The sequence below is a fragment of the Hirundo rustica genome, chromosome W (assembly GCF_015227805.2).
Source record: "Hirundo rustica isolate bHirRus1 chromosome W, bHirRus1.pri.v3, whole genome shotgun sequence".
Lineage (NCBI taxonomy): Eukaryota > Metazoa > Chordata > Aves > Passeriformes > Hirundinidae > Hirundo > Hirundo rustica.
In genome coordinates, this window is record NC_053487.1 from 23588618 (window position 1) to 23610643 (window position 22026).

General features: G+C 46.2%; 1 protein-coding gene across 5 annotated transcripts in view; it reads left to right on the forward strand.

The window, feature by feature from the left end:
* SEPTIN6 (septin 6) overlaps positions 1-22026 on the forward strand; it is a 52110-nt gene that overhangs the window by 12014 nt on the left and 18070 nt on the right. For all 5 annotated transcript variants that reach the window (XM_040088848.2, XM_040088843.2, XM_040088845.2 and 2 more), the window contains exon 2: positions 15013-15127. In XM_040088848.2, coding sequence (XP_039944782.1) covers positions 15013-15127 — 115 coding nt within the window. The remainder of the gene's footprint in view (positions 1-15012; positions 15128-22026) is intronic.

The following is a 22026-nucleotide window of genomic DNA, read 5'->3' on the forward strand; positions in this document are numbered from 1 at the left end:
CACCTGTATTTTCTGTTTTTCCTCATCTCTCCTCATATATACCTTTTGAGCTTCCCTCAGCAGTTCTTGCAACCCCTTCTCTTGCCAACCCTCGATTTTTTCCAATTTCTTCCGTATATCCTCCCATGATTTTGCTACAAATTGGGTTTTTAACAAAACTTCTCTGACAGGAGAATCAGGGTCCGTTCCAGAGTACACCTGAAGACTCTTTCTTAATCTCTCTAACCATTCAGTAGGGGTTTCCTCCTTCCCTTGGCATTCCCCAAATACCTTGCTCAGGTTTTGTCCCCTGGGTACTGCCTCCCTGATGCCTTGAATTATTATATTCCTCATGTCAATCATACTTCTTCTACCTTCCTCTGTTTGAGCATTCCACCGGGGATCCTGGCTTGGCCATTTTTGATCCCCAGGGGTGCTTTGGGGGTTTTGGCGTTCCCACTCCCTCATTCCTGCTTGCCTTATCATTTCCCTCTCTTCGGTATTAAACAACGACCTTAAAATCGCAGTGAGGTCCTCATATGAGTATATGCTAGTTCCTAGAAACTCATCCAACCTCTCTGATGCCCCTAATGGGTCATCCATAAGCTTTCCCATTTCCTTTTTAAAGGCTCTCACATCACTTGTATTGATCGGTACGTTTACGTATCCGATGATCCCTGGGGCTGTGGGCACCTCCCTCAGAGGGAAGAGGTTACCTCTTTTGCCCTTATTTTCACTTTCTGCTTCGTTTAACCTTTTTAACTGTCTCCTGGTTCTCCTGGTGGGTGGAGTGTATCTAACTTCTAATGAGTTCTGCGGGGCTGGGACAGCGGGGCTGAGAAATGGGGTCAAATCTAATTCGAGTGGTGGGGAATCATGGAGCAAGGTTTGGGGTTTGGGAAGCTGGGCACCCTGCTAGGACGGCTGGGGAGCCGGCGTGGGTTCTAGCTGGGGAGGGAGCCCAGACGGCGGGGGCTGAGCTGCCACCTGCGGAAACTGTAGCTCTGGTGGCAGCGCTGACGCAATCAGCGAAGGGGCGGGGTTCCCTTGCACAGGGGGAAGCCCGAGCCCTGGGGGTTCCTGTGGGATTCCCGGGTTTGGTGTAGGTGGTGGTGGAGGCAGGAGATATGGTGGGGGCAAATTATCTAAAGGATCCCATTTATCACCTGAGGTTCCAGTGGGACCCTTAAGTCTCACTGGTAAAAGTTTAGTATCCGCCCCCTCCCAAATTCGAGCATACTCGCATTCTTCCTTGTTTTTTCCTTTTCTCACGTAGCTGACTAAAGCATTACAAATCCACCCCTCAAATGTCCCGAAGACAGGCCATATTACATGGTCCCGTACTTCAACTCCTTCCCAAATTTCCATGCAATAGTGTATCATTTTTTCTTTAGATTTCTTTTTCCACGCAGGGCACTCCTCCTAATGTTCTAACATCCATCCCAAAGGACTTTCAAGTGGAATCTCTGGAATGTCCCCAGCTACTCCCTTTGTGGATTTCCCTGTGGCTTTCTCCTGTGTTTTACTTTTCCTTTGTCCCATTGTATAGAGTCACCAGCTACTAGCCCTTAAGGGTGATCAATCCCTCTCGTGGTTTTCCCTGATGATTATGAGCTCTTTTTCTCCCGCTCTCTCTCTCCCCTGGACCCTTCCCTGGTCCCAGGCTGAAAGGTTTACCTGTCCCGGAACTCTTGAGGACGTACCCTTCCCTTTCAGCCTTCCTGTGACCGATCCCCCAAACTCCCCGAGTTTTGGGTTTTACGTGTGAGGTGCATTTTTACTCCTGTGTCTTTCGCTTCCCCCGCGACTGACCACACCCCTCACGGGGAAGTGGAACTGCGATCTTGGGGTCTCACTCGCTTTGTGATAAAATCACATCTCACTCACATGCTCGGTCACCCCCACTCAACCACGCAATACTTACTATCCTTTTCTTGCGTGGATTCTTCGTGCACGTAGATTTTTATGAGTTGTGTCTTCGCCGCGGCTTTGGAGGCCCTGTACCCCGGAACTCCCCTGAGTTCCCCGAGAGCTCTGATCTCGCCTAAACCCCTTTTAAGTGTGGCTTTTTGCTTAAGTTCGTTGTGTGGTTTGATAAGTTCCACAAGGTCCCACGGCTCTGCCAGGCCGCTGAACTCAGCAGGGCGCCTCCTGGCCAGAGACAGGGGTCCGAGGGTCCCACTATCAGACCATCACGTTGGGGTCACCAAAATTATAATAAATCGCCAAGCCAAATTCAGTTAATCAAAATTTAGAATTTTATTTTGAGACTTAAACCCAGTCTCCGGTAGCCACAATTAAAAGGGACAGCGTCGAATCCTGGGATTTCGGCACTGGGTGAACACGGTAACTAACTCTGTCAGCCTGTTACCCCCTCTGTTCACAAATTGGGTCTAATACTTCTGGTTTTTATACAGTCCTCTGCTGAGAGCGGACTGAGACCGTAAGACTCTTGCTTCGTGTGGGCTTCATTAGATATTCATGTTCGTGTCTGGAGTCCGTTGAATGGATTCTCAGAGCAGAACAATGACATGATTGCGGTGTCCAGAGAAGGCTTGGAAATGTTAACACCGGGCCGGAACAGATAAGATATTGATCTGATGTAATCATTCGATCGTCAGGACACCCATCTCCTTTTTCCGTTCCTTTGTGCTTTTCTAAAACGATTCCCAGCAGGAATTCCTCGTGTCCCTCCGTGCAGTTTTTGTCTCAGTTAACCCTATACACACCTGTAGGTTTACTGCCCTTAAACTAAACTTAAAGTAGATCAATTTTACATGGTGTATTATTACATTCTGCAGTGAATGAATTACATATCATATTGCTTAACACGAATTAACTTTAGGACATATCACAATGACTAATCATTGTGTTCATATATTGTTTATGATGGTGCTGTTTATATATAGCAGTACTCTAGAGATACCACTTGGTGCTTGAAGACTGGTGACTTGCACTGTTTCTTGGTGGCTCACACAGAAAATGTTTCTTTTCTCCATTAGTTTGGTAATTGCTGTCAACTTTCTGATGTGTGTCAAAACCAGACTGATCTTAAAACATTATTTCTTTTTTTTTTCTTCCACTGCATCCAACCTCTTGATGCCTTGGCCAAGGAGGCTGTAGACTTTTAGGCAGAGTAGCACAATATATCTTATGGCTGCGTACTTAACATGGAGGCTTAGCTGCTGTGACTGGAAATCACATTTTGCAGTAGTTGTTTCCTGGCCTGTACCAGATGTGAAGTGTGGTTTAACTGCACTGTAAAACCACAGGTGACTAGAAAAAGAACCTACAGAAAATGACTTGCAGGCTGAATTCTGCGTGATGGTAAATGCTGCCTTGTAGCTGAGAGTGGCTTAACTTCTACCATTTATTTTGTTCCGTCTAGATCACACTTATATTTAGGGATGAGATGATTTGTTCTTAATGAGAGCCCACACTCCTGCCCACACTTCCTGAGGAGAGTAGTGTTCAAGCAGTCTTCCAGTAGTGTGGTTTTAAGGCTGAGTATTAAAAATACACTTGGTATTTCTCCTTCCCCAGGAGCCGTCTGCTGGTGGTTCTCTCTCTCGCCTTCACAGGCTCTGTCCCTCAACTCTGTTCTTCACCAGGACCATAGGGCTGTTGCTGCAGGTCCAACACTGCCATGAGATTCCCCAGTGCCAAGGTTTTCTTTTGGTGAATGCAGTTTAGGAGAGTTTGAGTGTGTTGTCACAAAATCTGTGTGTTTGATGGCCTCACTTTCTTCTGCTTTAGCTGATTCTGCATTACTAGAGCTCACAGCTGCATTGTCAGTAGGCAAAACCAGAATCTGCTGGAGAGCCTGAGTGCCTTCCTCATGAACATGTCATTATGAGGGAAGGTGCTCAGGAATTAATGAAGCATCATATTTGGTGAACATCTTGTCAGAAAGAGTCAGACTAATACACTGTGATGGTTTCAGTGTTTATTCTGCTGTGAGATAGGAATCGGAGAAGTAAAGCAAGCCTAAACTTAAAGGGTACAAAGATAGATTTATTAACACACACTAAAAGAAGAAAATAAGAATCAAAAAATGAAACTTTCAAAACACTTTTTGTCCTGGTTTGGGACAAATTTGGGAGAAAACCCCTGTATAGGATCCCTCTAAGGAAGCAAACCCAAGTGGCCCCTCCCTCCAACCGGTCCGGTAAAAAAAAAAACCTCTTTGGAGAAAAGTGGAAAAAACTATTTTACTAAACAAATGAAGTGCATACAAGTATAAAGAATGAATAATATGAAACAATAAAACCTCTCCTTCTGAAGTGAGATGGCAAATTGAGAAAGTCCTTGCTATGGGTGTAGCTCGGCTCTCTCTCTCTCAGCGTCTCTCCTCAGTCCCAGTCTCTCCGGCGCTGCTGGAAAATGCCGAGGTCCAGGCCCCGGTGGGCCGCAGGTGCAGCCCCCAGTGCTCCCCTGGGTTTTCAGTCCAGAGCAGGTTTAAACAGTTCCAAGAAAAAGGAAAAAAAACAGTCCAGGGAACTTCTCTGCCCTAGCAAGCTGAAACTAACTAAAAGCAAAAAAAAAATCTCTGTCCTGCAGTCTCTCCAAGCCTCCGCTGAACACCCCGTCTGCAGAAGAATGTGGAGGAGTCAGGCAGTTTTCTCAAAACAAACTCCGCGCTTCTCCTTGCTCTTAGAACCAGTCTTAAAGGCACAGGACTCAATATACAGCACAAACAGAACAGACGATTGGGGATACAAGCATCATAAAGTTACCCTAGGACACTTTTCCACCCCTTATCCCCATATCGTCAATTTACTAAAACTAATATATACTCCAGCTCTACACACACATACATCTATATAAAAACCAATATGCAATATACAGCTACATACAGTGGCAGTACCATTCAGCACACAGTGATAATTACACACGGTTCTCACCCAACAGTCAAATCTCCCTGGGGTACACATCGTGTGGTTCCATCTTTCTGTATTACCCACCATGTGCAGCCTGGTCCCTGAGCAAAGACAATCCCACGGATGGGATCCTCTGTACTTGAAGCAGAATTGATCCAAACTGTCTTCCCTAACAAACCTCTTACATGTACTACTGGGACTTTCTCTCCATCTACTGTATGTAGGGACTCAGATTGGGCAGGGCCTGCTTTGTTGGTGGAACTTCGGGTGTTAACTAACCAGGTGGCCTTTGCTAGATGCTGCTCCCAGTTTCTGAATGATCCCCCACCCAGTGCTTTCAGGGTGGTTTTTAGCAGTCCATTGTATCTTTCTACTTTCCCTGAAGCTGGTGCATGATAGGGGATATGGTACACCCACTCAATGCCATGTTCCCTAGCCCAGTTGTTGATGAGGCTGTTCTTGAAATGAGTTCCATTGTCTGACTCAATCCTCTCAGGGGTACCATGCCTCCAAAGAACTTGTTTTTCAAGGCCTAGAATGGTGTTACGGGCCATAGCGTGAGTCACAGGGTAGGTCTCCAGCCATCCTGTGGTGGCCTCTACCATTGTGAGCACGTAGCGCTTGCCTTGGCAGGTTTGGGGAAGGGTGATGTAGTCAATCTGCCAGGCCTCCCCATACTTATACTTGGACCATTGCCCGCCATACCATAGGGGCTTCACCCGCTTGGCCTGCTTGATGGCAGCACACGTCTCACAGTCATGGATAACCTGAGAAATACTGTCCATGGTTAGATCCACCCCTCGGTCTTGTGCCCACTTATAGGTGGCATCTCTGCCCTGATGGCCTGAGGCATCATGGGCCCATCGAGCTAGAAACAACTCTCCCTTGTGTTGCCAATCTAAGTCTATCTTTGACACCTCTATCTTTGCAGCCTGATCTACCTGCTCGTTGTTTCGGTGCTCCTCATTAGCCCGACTCTTGGGGACATGGGCATCTACATGACGGACTTTGACAGGTAGCTTCTCTACCCGAGTGGCAATGTCCTTCCACTCATCTGCAGCCCAGATAGGTTTTCCCCTACGCTGCCAGTTGGCCTTTTTCCACTTCTCCAGCCATCCCCACAGAGCATTGGCTACCATCCACGAATCAGTGTAGAGGTAGAGCTTTGGCCACTTCTCTCTTTCAGCAATGTCCAGAGCCAGTTGAACAGCTTTGAGTTCAGCAAGTTGGCTTGACCCACCTTCTCTTTCAGTGGCTTGTGCAACCTGTCTTGTGGAACTCCATACAGCTGCTTTCCACTTTTGTTTCATCCCAACGATGCGGCAGGAACCGTCAGTGTAAAGAGCATAGTGTGTTTCTTCTGCTGGCAGTTGGTTGTATGGTGGACCCTCTTCGGCACGTGTCACTTGTTCCTGCTCCTCTTCATCTGTGAGACCAAAGTTTTCACCTTCTGGCCAGTTTGTAATTATTTCCAAAATCCCAGGGCGATTTGGGTTTCCAATGCGGGCGCGCTGAGTGATGAGGGCAATCCATTTGCTCCATGTGGCATTGGTGGCATGGTGGGTAGAGGGAACTTCTGCTTTGAACATCTATCCTAGCGCTGGTAGTCGAGGTGCTAGCAGGAGTTGTGTTTTAGTCCCTACTACTTTTGAGGCAGCTTGAACTCTTTCATAGGCAGCCAAGATTTCCTTCTCTGTGGGTGTGTAGTTGGTTTCAGACCCTTGGTAGCTTTGACTCTAGAATCCCAGTGGTTGGCCCCGAGTCTCCCCAGGCCCCTTCTGCCAAAGGCTCTAGGACAGGCCATTGTTCCCGGCTGCTGAGTAGAGCACGTCCTTCACCACTGGTCTTGTCCTGACTGGGCTAAGGGCTACTGCATGAGCGATCTCCTGCTTGATCTGGGCAAAGGCTTTTTGCTGTTCAGGGCCCCAGTAGAAATCATTCTTCTTGCGGGAGACCAGGTAGAGAGGGCTCACAATCTGGCTGTACTCAGGAATGTGCATCCTCCAGAAACCTATGGCGCCTAGGAAAGCTTGTGTTTCCCTTTTGTTAGTTGGTGGACACATTGCTGTGATCTTGTTGATGACTTCAGTGGGAATCTGACGCCTTCCATCGTGCCACTTTACTCCCAGAAACTGGATCTCTCGAGCAGGTCCCTTAACTTTGCTCTTCTTGATAGTGAAGCCAGCCTTCAGGAGAATCTGGATGATCTCTCCTTTCTCAAACACTTCCATTGCCGTGTTCCCCCACACAATGATGTCATCGATGTACTGTAGATGTTCCAGAGCCTCACCCTTTTCCAGTGCAGCCTGGATCAGTCCATGGCAGATGGTGGGGCTGTGTTTCCACCCCTGGGGCAATCGGTTCCAGGTGTACTGCACTCCTCTCCATGTGAAGGCAAACTGAGGCCTGCATTCTGCAGCCAGAGGAATGGAGAAAAATGCATTAGCAATGTCAATTGTGGCGTACCACTTTGCTGCCTTGGACTCCAGCTCGTACTGGAGTTCCAGCACGTCCGGCACAGCAGCACTCAACGGTGGAGTCACTTCGTTCAAGGCACGGTAGTCCACAGTCAATCTCCATTCTCCATCAGACTTGCGCACAGGCCAGATGGGGCTGTTGAAGGGTGAGTGGATTTTGCTGACCACCCCTTGGCTCTCCAGCTCACGGATCATCTTATGGATGGGGATCACAGCATCTCGAGTTGTTCTGTACTGTCGGCGATGCACTATTGAAGTGGCAATTGGCACTTGTTGCTCTTCCACCTTCAGAAGACCTACAGCAGATGGGTTCTCTGATAGTCCAGGCAAGGTATTCAACTGCTTAACACCCTCTGTCTCTACAGCTGCTATCCCGAATGCCCACCTAAATCCCTTTGGGTCTTTGAAATACCCATTTCGGAGGAAGTCTATGCCTAAAATGCATGGAGCTTCTGGGCCAGTCACAATAGGGTGTCTCTTCCACTTATTTCCAGTCAGGCTCACATCAGCCTCCACCAAAGTAAAATCTTGTGATCCCCCTGTCACCCCAGCAATGGAAACAGATTCTTCCCCCACATGTCTTGATGGGAGTAATGTGCACTGTGCACCAGTGTTAACTAAGGCCTCATATTTTTGTGGTTCTGATGTGCCAGGCCAACGAATCCACACAGTCCAAAAAACACAGTTTTCCCTAGCCTCTACCTGGCTAGAGGCAGGGCCCCTCTAAGCCTGATTATCCTTATTTCCCTGGGTAACCGGAGCTGCTTTTTTCTTGCTGGAACTTCCTCTCATAGTCTTGCCATCCAACAATTCATGCAGCCGTTGTGTCATAGCATCAGTAGATTCTCCATCCCATCTTTTCATGTTTTCTCCACATTCATGCAGGAGGACCCACAGCTTAGCCCGTGGGATGCCTTTTCCCTCTCTATCTAGGGAACGTTTGCGTGTGGTGCCAGAGCCCCTAACTTGTACTGCAGAGATCTGGAGAATGTCCTCCTTGAGTTCTTTGTGATTCTCCTACATCTTGTCTGCTAATCCCCACACCTGTGTTTCCAGAGCTGCGATTCTTGCATGTGTTGGACCATGCACGGCATCTGCATATGTTCGGAGCTTCTTTGCCATATCAAGCACGGTCTCCTCTGTCTCATCCCGCTTTATTATTGCTAAAGCAGAGGAGTATTCTTGTGGCCCAAGTCGTACAAGTTTTCGCCACATCACAGGTGTACATGGTACCAAGTCGGGGTTCCTAGTGTTTATGTCATCTGAGAAGACAATCTCCGCCACTGCCATTTCCCTCAAGCGCTGGATTCCTTGTTCAATGGTTTTCTACTGGGTTTGCTGCATATAGAGATCGTCGGCACACAGATATCTTTGTGCCACACTTCCCAGGACCCGTTCCCAGAGACTGCAAGGACTAGCCTCCCTCATCATTTCTTGGTTAATAACTGGATCATGTGACAGGGATCCCAGATGTCTTGCTTCAGTGCCATCCAGCATTGTAGCCTCGCCTGCAGCATCCCAAAGACGGACTAACTAACTAATTATAGATTCATCAGGTCGTCGAGTATAATCCTTTCTTAGGCTACGAAGGTCCTTCAGGGAAAAGGACTCAATAGTATCTCCTGCTCTTGCAGCAGTTGGTCGGGCTCCTGATCTTGTAGCAGTTGGTCGGGCTTCTGATCTTGTAGCAGCTGGTTGGACTTCTGATCGTGTGCTAGTTGGTTGGACTCCCGATCTTGTGCCAGTTGATTTGGCTTCCAATTTTGTATCAGTTGGTTCGGTTTCTGACTGTGTATCATCAGTTGCTTCAGCTTCTGATTGTGTGTCAGGTGGTTTGACTCCTGACTGGGTGTCAGGAGGCATTGAGGATCCTTCACCTGAATCATCGTCTACTGGTCGATCGGTTTTGTCCGTGTGCTTCTTTCCCTTCTTTACTGCAGCAACTGCTGGTGTCTTAGCCTCACTGTCTGGTTTAGCTGCAGCCTGAATAGCTGTGGGGTTGGCTGCAGCCTGAGTGACTGATTTATCTCCCTGCTCCCTTGCCTCTATCTGCTGCCCTACAGTGTTTAGCAGTGTGTGACTCATTCTAGAAAAGCTATAAACCATATAGAGGAAAGTCACCAGGTGAAATACCAGGAAGGTGGTGTCTTTAACATTCAGGAGACCCTGAACATTCTCCAAAAGTGATGTAACTGACTCAAAAGAGAAGAAGGAAAGAAGAGGCTGAAGAGCCTCATCTGCTACTCCTCCTCTAACAAACTGGGTGCAATTGTTGATAAATCCCCAAAACATGCTGCTGGAACTAGGACGCAGGGTAGGACGAAAAAACCATAAACTGAACATACCCAGAACAAACTCCAGTATCTTTATAAGCTTCTTGTAAACTATAATCACCGAACCCAGCAAAATAACTATTCTAATTTGTGCATCCCTAGTGTAAAAGCTGTATGTTAGGGACAATATTGGAGCTATTTCTGGGTAAGAAAACAAACCTAGGGACCAGAAAGGTATTAAGACCTCAAAAAAGCCTAGGGAACAGAAATGCAGAAAAGACTCCATTCTAAGAGACATTAGGAATTCAAGAAGCAACATGGCCACTGACTGTTTAATCCCCACCCAAAGGACAACCAAAAAATGCAGTTAATAATAATCAATACAAGTTTTTTCCACTCTCTCGAGCCCCGCAGTGGGCGCCAGTTAGAAGTATGTCCTGGTTTGGGACAAATTTGGGAGAAAACCCCCGTATAGGATCCCTCTAAGGAAGCAAACCCAAGTGGCCCCTCCCTCCAACCAGTCCGGTAAAAAAAAACCTCTTTGGAGAAAAGTGGAAAAAACTATTTTACTAAACAAATGAAGTGCATACAAGTATAAAGAATGAATAATATGAAACAATAAAACCTCTCCTTCTGAAGTGAGATGGCAAATTGAGAAAGTCCTTGCTGTGGGTGTAGCTCGGCTCTCTCTCTCTCAGCGTCTCTCCTCAGTCCCAGTCTCTCCGGCGCTGCTGGAAAATGCCGAGGTCCAGGCCCCGGTGGGCCGCAGGTGCAGCCCCCAGTGCTCCCCTGGGTTTTCAGTCCAGAGCAGGTTTAAACAGTTCCAAGAAAAAGGAAAAAAAACAGTCCAGGGAACTTCTCTGCCCTAGCTAGCTGAAACTTAACTAAAAGCAAAATAAAGATCTCTATCCTGCAGTCTCTCCAAGCCTCCGCTGAACACCCCGTCCACAGAAGAATGTGGAGGAGTCAGGCAGTTTTCTCAAAACAAACTCCGCGCTTCTCCTTGCTCTTAGAACCAGTCTTAAAGGCACAGGACTCAATATACAGCATAAACAGAACAGACGATTGGGGATACAAGCATCATAAAGTTACCCTAGGACACTTTTCCTCCCCCACTACTTTCACTTTCCCACAAACAATGTAAAGAGACAAAACCTGTAATTTTCAGTTAGTTTCACCATTTAAAAATAATCTCTCATCAATTCCTTGGGAGAGGAGTCTCTCTTAGAACCTCTATAGAGATTTCCCACTGACAACATAGAACAGTTTTCTTGTGGGTTTCAACTCTCACAAAGACAGCCGCCCAGGAACCTGCCTTTGTGAAGTCCCTCCCATTAACAGCTTTCCTAACACTGCATATGGGCTATGTCTGCTTATTTAGGGTACTGTTTAAGGATGCTTCTTCTAGTATAGAAAAGAAGATTCTCTTCTTCTATTTCTAAAATCATCTTCATCTCAAGAACTAGAGATCTCCTTTTTTCCTAGGAGCAAAGGGCTTCATATCACTTTTCTTCCTCTGTTTTAACTAGAGCCATGCATCCTCCCCAAACAGCATTAATATATTACAGGGAAAGTTAGTCCATTCTCCATGATTTCACAAGAGACGTCCAGCCAAATGAAGCAACTCCTCAATCCTTTCTCTCACTTAGGACATTTATTCTCTCTCTCCACTGACTTCAGTTTCATGCTGTGTCTCTTTACAGTTCAATCACTTCGTTCTTATTCAGGGAAGGGCTAGTGTTTTTTTTAAGTCTCATCCATCAAAGAAAGAGTTAACATCTTCCAAGTCTGCAGGGGGCACGATGGTTCTCCCTGGCTGTGACCGAAGGTAGGGTCAGGCCTCACTGGGCTGGGCTAGTCTTTGGGTTCTGGCTGCTGCAGGGCCACTTGTCCAGCTGCAAAGCTGCATAGTCTCTCTATTAGGCTGGGCTTTCCTCCTCCCCACAGAGCGGAGGGGAGGGGGGGGTGGGGAGGGGGGTGGGGGGCGGTGCTCAGCCCTCCCCCGGCCCGGGAGTCACCAGTCCCGGCAGCTTCCCAGAAAAAGCCTGGTCCGGGCAGGGGCTGGCTGGGCCACTCGCAGGCCCAGGGGGGACCCGCTGCAGAGCAGGATCAGCCTGGCCATGCCCAGAGCTGCTCTCAGGGGCTCGGCAGACATAAGTGGCAGCCTCCCCTCTCCCTTGCTGGCAGCTGAGGGGGGGGGGGGGTCGGCTGCCGGGCCCCGAGGGGCCACACGGCGGAGTGGGACCGGCCCTGTTACCTGTTCCAAAGCAGGAAGGGAAAGAGACCAGCTGAAACAGTCTCAGCTTTATATGGGTATTACCAAAAGTCACATTCAGCTTTCTCAGTGGTCAAACCATATGCCAGTAGCTAAGAATTGGCTTCTGATAGGTTCCTGTCCTTTCTAAAACAATTCCAAGGTCCTGACAGGGCAATATTCTATATTGCTCTTCAACTAAAAACCAAACTGTTGACCCATAACATACACAAAATCTGGCTAAGGGGAAACATATTTACACATCACAGACTGGTAAATATGGTTAATGATTGAAGTGTATTTGGAGCCTCATATATGAAAAAAAAAAAAAAACAAACCCCAAACCCACAACAGCAAAACAGTAACAAAACAAGAAATCATACTGACAGGCTACTGTAGTAAATGTACTCCTTGGGGATGTTTTCCCAGCATTAAATACCAGTGCCATTAGCAGAAGAGGGAAAACCAGTATGCCTGTCCCTATAAACAGGCTGTAATGGTTTTAATTTTGAAAACTGGACAGAAATACTAATTAATGTAGTGGTTTTACATTCACTAAATTCTGGTCTTAGTACTCACTCTTTCTGTGGGAGAGAGACTAGGAGAAAAACAAAGCAGGCTCAACCTTAAAAATGAAAAAATAGTTTTCTTAACACACACTAAAAGAATGCAAAAAGAAAGCTGGGGAAAAAAAACCTAAAACAAAACAGAATGAAACTTCAAAATCACTTTTCCCTCCCCTTACAAACTGTTCACTTTCTTACAAAACAATATAAAGAGACAAAACTTGTAATTTTCAGTCAGTTTCACCATCTGACAATAGTCTTTCAACAATCTTTAGGAGAAGAGTCTCTCTTAGAGTCATGGATCCCACTGACAACTTAGAACAGTTCTCTTGTGGGTTTTTTAACTGTCACAAAAACAGCCACCCAGGGAAACCTGCCTTTGTGACCCCTCCCATTAGCAGGTTCCCAAGCTGCTTATGGGTCATGGGTCTTAGACTTTTGCATATTGGGGTGTCACCTTTTAAAGATGAATAACTCTAAAGGCAAAGGATTCTTCACCTCAAGGTACAGAGATATCTTCTTACTTCTTCACTGGTGCAGAGGGCTTCTCATCTCTCTGTTCAAGCATCTTATAGGATTAATATTACTTAGTCCATCACAAACACCTTTGCTCAAATCCACACACAAATCTAAACAATCATCTCCCCAAATGCATATCTTTCCCATGATTTAAAGGAATAATCTAAATATAGAGTTCATTTCCATGGCTCAAATAAGAATGGAACAACCAACTCTTCAACCCTCTGTCCCAATAGTCTTTTCACTCTCACTCTACTGACTTCATGCTGTTTCTTCCTTATGTTCACTCTGTCCTTTTCTCTCTCAGAGAAGGGCTAAGCTCTGGAAGCTTCATGTTGCCAGGAAAGGGTTAAATCTACCCAGAGTCTTTTCTCTCCCTCAGTAGCTCATGGTATTAGCTGCACTAGTGAGGGAGGAAGAACTCATGAAGAAACATCAGAGATCAGAGCACCCAGGCAGTCCAGAATCACAAAAAACCCAGGCAGGATCATAAATGCCTTTTCGGCCCACCCCTCGGTGTAAATCGGGGTGGCCTCAGCCTAAATGGTGCCCATAGCTCTTATCAGGAGCCCGGCAGAGATCTCTCCCTGCTCCAGGGAAGTTTGGAGAAAGTAGTTGTTGTAAAGCAGCAACCTCTCCTTCCCCCCCACCCGGGAGCCTATAGAATCTGGCAAGGCCTCAGGCCAGCTCCCCCCAAAAAAGGGGGGGAGCAGCAGGCCCAACTCGATGTTACCTGTCTCTCTCTGGCCAAAGGATAAAAGGAAAGGCTGACCTGCAGGAAATCAAGTTGTTTTATATGGTACTTCCTAAAGTCGTAGCCGACAATTTTCAGTGGTCAAAACAGATGCCAATATTCCAACTAACCCTCTGATAGGTCTAAAGCAATTCCCAGGTCCTGACCCGGAAAATCATTCTACGTTCCTCTATGACTAAAAAAACTAAACTGTACTAACCCATGACGCAGGCTTTCAAGAGATGTGAAATCATGATTGTGAAAGAATAAATTTAAAATCACACCCTATAAACTACTACCTTTTGGCTGTAGTATTTTTTGCAAACTAGTGGAAAGCTAGAGGGGAATTTTCTGATTTTCACACTAAAATACATTTTTAAGAAAAGCCTTTGCTTCACAGAGGGAAATACCTTTTTGGGGCTGCATAAGGACAACTTACCAGTACACACCAATACAGGCGTGCAGCACTGACTTCATTTTGCCTGGTGCCATTTCTGAGGCTGAGCCTCTGCATATCATGTTGGCTGGGCAGGGTTGGGATCCAAGGTGCCTTGGCACAGACTGGCCAGGTGAAAATTTCTGTCCCCCCTCACAAAGCTCGTGGCTGTTCTGGGCATGGAGCACGACATGTTCCTCTTGGCTGGGGAGACCAGATTAGTGGTGTTGAGCACAGGAGAGAGCAGGGTGCAGGAGCAGCTTCTGAGGAAGTCCTTTGGGTGACTGGGCAGGAGCAGCCCTTGCCCCCAGCAAGAGGTTTGGGTACCTCCACTCCCAAACCCTCGTGGCAGGCTCCTTCAGGCCTGTGGGGTTATGAGCAGCTCAGTTCTGGACACTTTTTCTCTGCTTTGTTTTCCTGTAGGTACAGTTTTCCTTACTGTTTCTAGCTAGTTTCTACAATTGCAGCTGTGAATGGGAATTACATGTGACTTCCAATTCACATAAAGTGAATGGTAATAGGCTTGTAGGAGGAGGTGTCACTAATACATTGCTTTGCACAGAGGATTCTTTTTGTTTTCAGTATGAGACTTGAGTTTCTGCATATTTTTTGAAGAAACAAGTGTTTTTCACCTCTTCATTTCAGCAGCTGTGTTTGTGTACATGCTTTGCACATTTTAGTGTTATTCTGTCAGGGCTACCTTCAAACGCTTGGCAAATGAAATGTTCTATTTGTGCCTTCTGGAACTGTTTTAGAGAAGTATGAAGCGTGATTGACAGATCTGTGCAAATCTATGCTTGGACTGTGCAGTTGATTCCACTTGGGAGGTCTTAAGGGTTTATACAGAGAAGTGTATTTTGCTTGAAAATGACACAACTATTTCATTGTATTTCAGGGTGAAGGCTGTCGTACTGTCCCGCTTTCTGGACACGTAGGATTTGATAGTTTGCCTGACCAGCTGGTTAATAAGTCGGTTAATCATGGGTTTTGTTTCAACATTCTGTGTGTGGGTGAGTTATTTCCATTTTGGGAAGTTCTCTTGCTGAAAAGTTTTCTGCAGCTGGATGTAGCTCGTAGCTTACAGCACTAACAAGTTATCTTTGATTTAAATTTCCCTAACTGGTCTATTTTCAGTAACAAGAATTACTGGTGCTCTGGGAAATCCCCATTAGGGTTCTGCAGTATGGCTTTTTACCAAGCAGTGAAATAAAATATCTAAAATCACAGGCTGTTATTATGACTTCTTGTATGTTTGAATTTCACATTTTAAAAAGAAAATAGGTACTCGTGCCAGAGTACTTTGTCATGAGGTCTTGTTTGGTTAAGTATTGAATAATAATAATAATAATAATAATAATAATAATATATTTTAACAAAATACTAGTCATGCTCCTCTTAAATCACTAAAAGCTATTTTTTTCTCCTCCCTTCTGTGCATACTTGAATTAAGATAGTATCTGGCCAAGCCTTAACTCTTCTGACAGTTATCCAAGCTGCCATGTGGTGTGGATCACAGCTGGGACCTGGCACTGTAGCAGGACTTTGTGTCTGTCCCTGCAGCCCATCTCACAGGTCTTCCCCAGGGTCAGGATCCCAAATAATCTCTTCTCTTAGGTAACAGAAGTAAAATCCTGTATGGCTTTGGTACCAGAGTTTGGGAAGGTGAATTAGGAAATTAAAAATAGAGAATTAATAATTGTCTGATGGGTTTACTGCTGCTAGTGCCCTGCCTCTGGGAGCAGGAGGTTATTGTGTGGCCATGGCTGCTTGGACTAAGCCCTGTCTGCAGATGATCCCAGCAGTGCCTGGTGTGGCAGAGGGGAGAGCAGCAGCTGTGGACACCTCCTGGGGACTCAGCTAGTGGTCAGCACTGCATCCACACAGAGGTTTTCTGTCCCCTCCCATGAGAGATGCAGCTCATAGTATGGACCTGGTGTTTGCCCAGAACAGGGTTAAGTCTGAAATGAGAGTAGTAGCGCAAGGAGAGGAGAGCTGAGCCCTGTTAAATAGAGCTGAGAAGACAATTTTCCTTACAACCGCATTCCTGTGAGATGATAAACTTTGCTGACAAGTGGAGGTCACTGTCAGGCTGAGTCTAGGTGATTTCCACAGCACATGAATGTGGTATGACCCAAGGAACCTCCTGTCCCCATAACTGAAGTCTAAAAGTGTTTCCTTTTCCACTTACTGGGCTGCAGTGTTGTTTTTACAAGTTCTAGGTGTAGCAGCGGGGTCCTCCTGTAGTTATATCTTCACTTTGATGTGTGGAGAGGAGATGAATGCCTGTGCTTTCCTCTTTGCAGGGCAGAAATGGAATGCATTAGTCACTTGTTGAGGTGAAGGACTCACCAAGATCAATGTACATTAGTTACTAATGTCAGTTTTTTATGAATAGCAATAACACAATCTTGAAATAAAAAAAACTTTATAGAAAAATATAATAAACTTCATTAAAAAATGATTCACAAATCTTTGCCCCCACCCTTAAACATCCTGGAGAAAGAAAACAAAAATTCCCAGTGTTTATCTGTCATTCCATTGGATTTCACTTGTACAGCAGAGTTTGGGATGAAAAATTGGAAGAACAAGGAAGCAAATGAAGATTGGATGAGGATCCCATAGACAGCCCACTAAACATGACAGAAAGGCACTTCATTGCCCCTCATTTTTCAGCTGTGTGGCATCTGTTGGACGAAAAATCCAGTGATAATTCTACTTTGTGTCATACTGGATCTGAGCCAGCGATTCCTCCATTTCTTGCTGGAGAAGCCAGGGAAAGCTTCAGAAATGACTCAGCAGCATGTCCAGAGTGGAGCAGTTTTTAGCTCTTGCTGAAAGCTGTCTCCCCCATGAGACTAGAGCCAAAGCTAGAATAAATGAGAAAACCTCTAATTAGATGTTAGGTGTTGCAGATGGTTTCTCTGATCCTTTATTTCTCAGCACAACCATTTTCTTCTTAAACCTTACATGATAAAATTTTAGTTGCCTCTTAGTTCAGTGCAAAGGCTGGAGAAGTGTTTAATGGCTGAGACTTTCTGTGCTGACTGTATTTCTCAGTGAGATGGGGGAAAAGAGGACGAACAGGCTGCTGGTTTTTGATGTAAACTTTCTTAGTTTTTGCCAGGGTAAATTGTAGTTGCATTAAACTAGTATCCCAGTTTAAGCAGGATTTTGCCCCTTCCTCTCTCCCAGGATTTGCAGGGAATTTGTTCTAACTGGCCTATTCAGTGCAATGAGAAAGGCTGTTTTGTGGCAGTAATACTTCACTTTCCCCCAGGACTGTACCAAGACTGTTTGAGGTCTCATTCCAAAGGAGTGAGCCTGTGATGTGCAGGAGCTCTCACCTTGGGGGAGGGAGGGACGTGCCCAGGATTCCTGGTTCTCTCCAGCAAGCAGCTCTCTGGGGTGATGAGCTGTACAGCCTGGAAGTTGCCCAGTGGCTGTTTCTGTGGTCACTGGTGCAAACAGCTGAGGAGAGAACAGTTTCTCTGATCAAAAAGCCATCTGTCTCCTCAGCCTTCTCCTGCCCTGCGCTGCTGGTACCCTGGGGTAGACGCCAGGAGCTGGGTGCTCCTCTGAGGTGGTGTTTCAGTGTATTTTGTGAGCCCTTGTTTCCCTCCTTGCCCCTGCAGCCCAGCCTTTGCCTGGCAGTGGGGAATTGTGTGGTGTCTGCATGCCTGTCAGATGAAACAAACTATTTTTCTCTCTCTTCTTGAGAGATGGCCTTATCAGTCTGAGTTGCCTCAGGGCTTGTCTCAGCAAACCTGCTACATTGGATTAGCTCCCATTTCTACACATGAAAAGGCTGTGCATGCATATGCATTTTATTTAAAATTGAATTATTTGATATCTGGAGCCACAGTTGTTAATCTTGTGAAGGACAGGTGCTGCTCTCTCATAAAAGAAAGCTCTTCTGAAAACTGCTCCCTGGCTTTGAACAGGGAAATACTCCAAGGACTCCTCTGTCCTCCCACAGAGTTGATTGATAATGATGATTGGGGCCTCTTAAATCTTGAGTGTTGTGGGGAAGGGGGACAGTGAGCAGTTGCTTGTTTCACTTAGCACATGCTAGGGAAAAGCCAATTAAATTTCCAGACACAAAAAGAGGAGGTACAGCTTTTGTGGTGTATAATTCAGCTCACTGCTGCAGATGCTTAGAATGCTAAAAGTTCTGTGAAAAGAAACCTTGAAAGTTCATTCAGCACAAAGATGCCTGTCTTGGTTTGGGAAGTTAGGAGCTTGTCCCAGCTGCAGTTTTGCAAGTGGTGCCACCACTGTTCCATCAATGTGAGATTTGATGAGGTGCTTCCATAGAGCAGTGAAGATACCATGTGCACGTGCAGTTGGAGCAGGGAACATGTCTCAGGAGAACAAGAGGATGTGTGGGGAGCCCAGCACAGCTGGGCTGATGGGCATTAAGAGTGGATGGTGCTTTCTGAGCACTGATGTAGGACTGCTGCATGTCCAGAACCTGCAGTGTTGGCTCTGGCTATATTTTTTTAAAGATCCTTGAAAATTGTCAGACTTAACAGCAAAACTCCATCCCATGATGAAAGGTACAACACTCAAGCTTTTCCATTGCTGTCACATCTTCCTGGTGCAGAACTCTACCAGTAAAGGTCATTCTCTCTGCCCTGTCCTCCCCACAGAGCTTTGTCAGCCCTGTTTCAGGACAGCAGACCACCGTCCAGTTGCATAATCCTTAAGTACGGTTTTGGAGATCAAATCACATGTGTCCATAAGCCTGACATCAGGAAATAATCTCCCTGCCAGGGATGCCTTTCACTCAGTTTGTATACACTGCTGCTTTTTTTCAAAGTAATTCTGCTTCTTTTAATCCCTGTTCATAATTTCTGGTTTTTGGGGAAGATTCCAGTGCCATTGGCTGGAACAAGCAGAGGCCACTTCTCCTTTTTATCAGACCGTCTGTTCCATCTGGACTCCTGTCCTTACAAGAAGCAGTTGGCACCATTTACATCTTCTAGCCAGCAAAAAGTTGCCTCTGTGTGAGGCAGAAACTCCCAGAAGATTCAGAAATTCTTCCTTCTGTCATTTTGGCCTTCAAAATAGCATTACTCCCTATCTCTGCTCATATTTAACACAGCAGAACACTTTATTAGTGTCTTTAGTCTTTTACCATTTCATGTCACTGTCAGTGTTAACATTCTTTCAGCTGAGACAGTCTTTCATCTCTCTTCCATCTTCCCTGGCAGGCTTTAATTCTGTGTCAAGTCAGTAGGGTTACACAGTGCAGGGACAGGGGTATCTGCTGGCTCAATGTAAATTTGGGAGTGCTGACTTCATATGAGATGCCATGTTAGTGCCTGGATGTTTTAATCATGAAGGTGTTTGGATGGGCAACTCCCACCTGTGGAAAAATGCCATAGTTCTGATCTTCCCCTTCCAAAAGGAAAAACTCAGTGTTTGAGTTCAAAGTTGTCTTTGCTGGCCCTGTGTAGCTGGCATGAGGTGGAGTGTAAAAGCATGTTCTGCATCTCTTAAACACTTCTCCTAGCTCCTCTGATAGTTAAAGTCACTCCTGCTGGAAAAAACACTTTAGATGGATTTAAAGTAAGCAATGATTAACAGGTTCAGGATGTGTTTAAACAATAGTTTTGGCCTCATACGAACATTTTCACCCAAAAGAATGAGGGAGGCAGAAACAAGAGGTAACTTACAGGGTGTTGTCTGCCCAGAAGCCAGTGTGGTTTATAGATGACCTTGTGTATCCACTGCAGAGAGCAGCTCCCTGCCCTGTTCACTGCTGCTGCTCCCCTGTCACCCTGTCCTGTAGCCTTGGAGCTGCCCCAGGGCCTGCCAGGCTGTGTGGCAGTGGCACAGGAGGAGGCTTTGCAGGATTGTGTGTGGGTGCTGCTGCTGCACTGCGGGGCTGAGGGGCTCCCCTATCCTGAGACATCCCATCAGGGTTCCTGGCATTCACAGGCAAGCAGCCAGATCACTGCTCCATCCCACCCATCCCTCGGCAGGGGCTTTGGAGATGCTGCAGCCTTCTCCGGCTGTTTAGATTTTTGTCTTTTTTTACACTGCTGTTTTCCTGGAATCCCTGAGAACAGCCTGGGAGGCCATATAGGCTGTTGGCTGTTAACTCTCAAAATCCCTGTCCAAACCATGGCAATGCACTGGTCTGATTTGTGCACCTGCTCCTTTTTGGGGGAAAATGGTCCCTGAGAAGTCCAGACAATGAGATTCCAAGTCAATGAAGGGCTTGTTGGACCTGCTTATTCTTCCAGCGACAGAGGTAACCTTGTGCTTTGCTGGGTCCCTCTCCCCTGCTCTGGACAGTGCTGTTGTAGGTACAGCTGATGCATTGAGGTAGCACAAGGGACTGCAGCCATGCCAGCTCCTGGTGCTGACTCCTTCTCCTCTTCAGATTGAAAACCAGATTGATGCAAAGAGCAACTGCACTGATGACTGTTCTAGCTGTAGTTGGTGTTGGTTGGTGATGGAGCACAAGCTCTCAGCTGGCTCCCAGGCAGTTCTGCAGCTCAAGGTATACATTGACTTTGAAATGTTAATGGTTCTTGCTCCCTCTGGAAAGACACTGGATATGTCATCCTGGCAATCAGGGACTGCTCAGTTCCCAGAGCAGGGGATTTGGGGCTTGGAACTAGATAATATTCCTTCCAACCCAAACCATTCTATGATTTTATGATTCTGTGTTTGCCTTGCTCTGCCATGTACTTCAGCCCTGAGTGAGGAAAATCCCTTCTGAGGCCAGAATAGGAATTTGCCTGCTTGCAGGGGTGAGGCTTAGAGATTTGGACATTTGGATGGGGAAGGATGGGGAGAAGTTTCCCCTTCTTGAATTGGGCATTTCATGCAAGTTTGGATCTTCTACAGAGCTCTAAACCTACAAAAATTAAGAAGTTCTTTTATTCTTAGCAAAGTGGGAAAATGGTGAAGTTGTTTTGGTTGGGAGCTGAGGGCTGGGGGAAGGAGGGGAATGCTCTTGCAGCCAGACACAGTCTCCCTGTAGTCCCAGAGCAGGCTGGAGGAGCAGCCTTTACAGACAGTAGGGTTCAGCTGCTCCTCAAGTTTCTCCAAAAGCCATTTGGGCAGCTCAGAAATTGCTGTTTCACCAAAACACAGCAGCCTTCACAAGGCAACAGACCAGACTGTAGCAAGTCAGATCCTGTGAACTTGGAGAGCTGGCTCTGTTGTCAGAGCCTGGTAAGGGAGGCTGCCCTGTGGAATGTGTGCACAGAGGGATTTATTTTATTCTTCCTGAGATGTATCTAAAACAAATTCAAGACTGGTCTCTGGGATTTGTCTCTTCCTTCCAGACAAGGAAATAGTTGCCCATTGATAAATGAAATCCAAATAGCAGTTCAATACTGATAGAATGCTAGCAGAATACTGACAATACTAGCAGAACTTTTGGAAGCAGATTTTGCAATATTGTACAGCTTGTGTAGCCCCTAAGGTACGAAACCAGGTATTACAGAAAATGTCCCCTTCCAGTGTAGAAGGCTGATTCTCCAACTCGTTATGAGAAACCAACTGCACAACTTGCTGTGGGACTTGAACCAGCTCTCAGAGTTTCTGCATGGAAGGAAGCTATTTCTGTGGCTGCTTATTAGAGACATTGATCCTGGAGCAGCTTTTTTTGGAAATGGCAGTGAGCCCCATTTCCTCTCCCACTTTTAAATGAAAACAGCATCTTCTGTAGTGTAGTTGTGTGGTTTAAGCAGGATTTGAATGATGCTTTCCCCTTTGCCTTTTCACCTCTTTCTTTTCATCTCTATTTTCTAATTACATTAATGTCCATTAGACTGTGAAATGTAATTTGCCCAGAATACAGACCTCCCAGTGTTCATGGCTTTCTGTTTACCAGACGCTCTCTTGGGAGCGTAATATCTGCTTTCATCTGCTACAATTTCACCCCTGT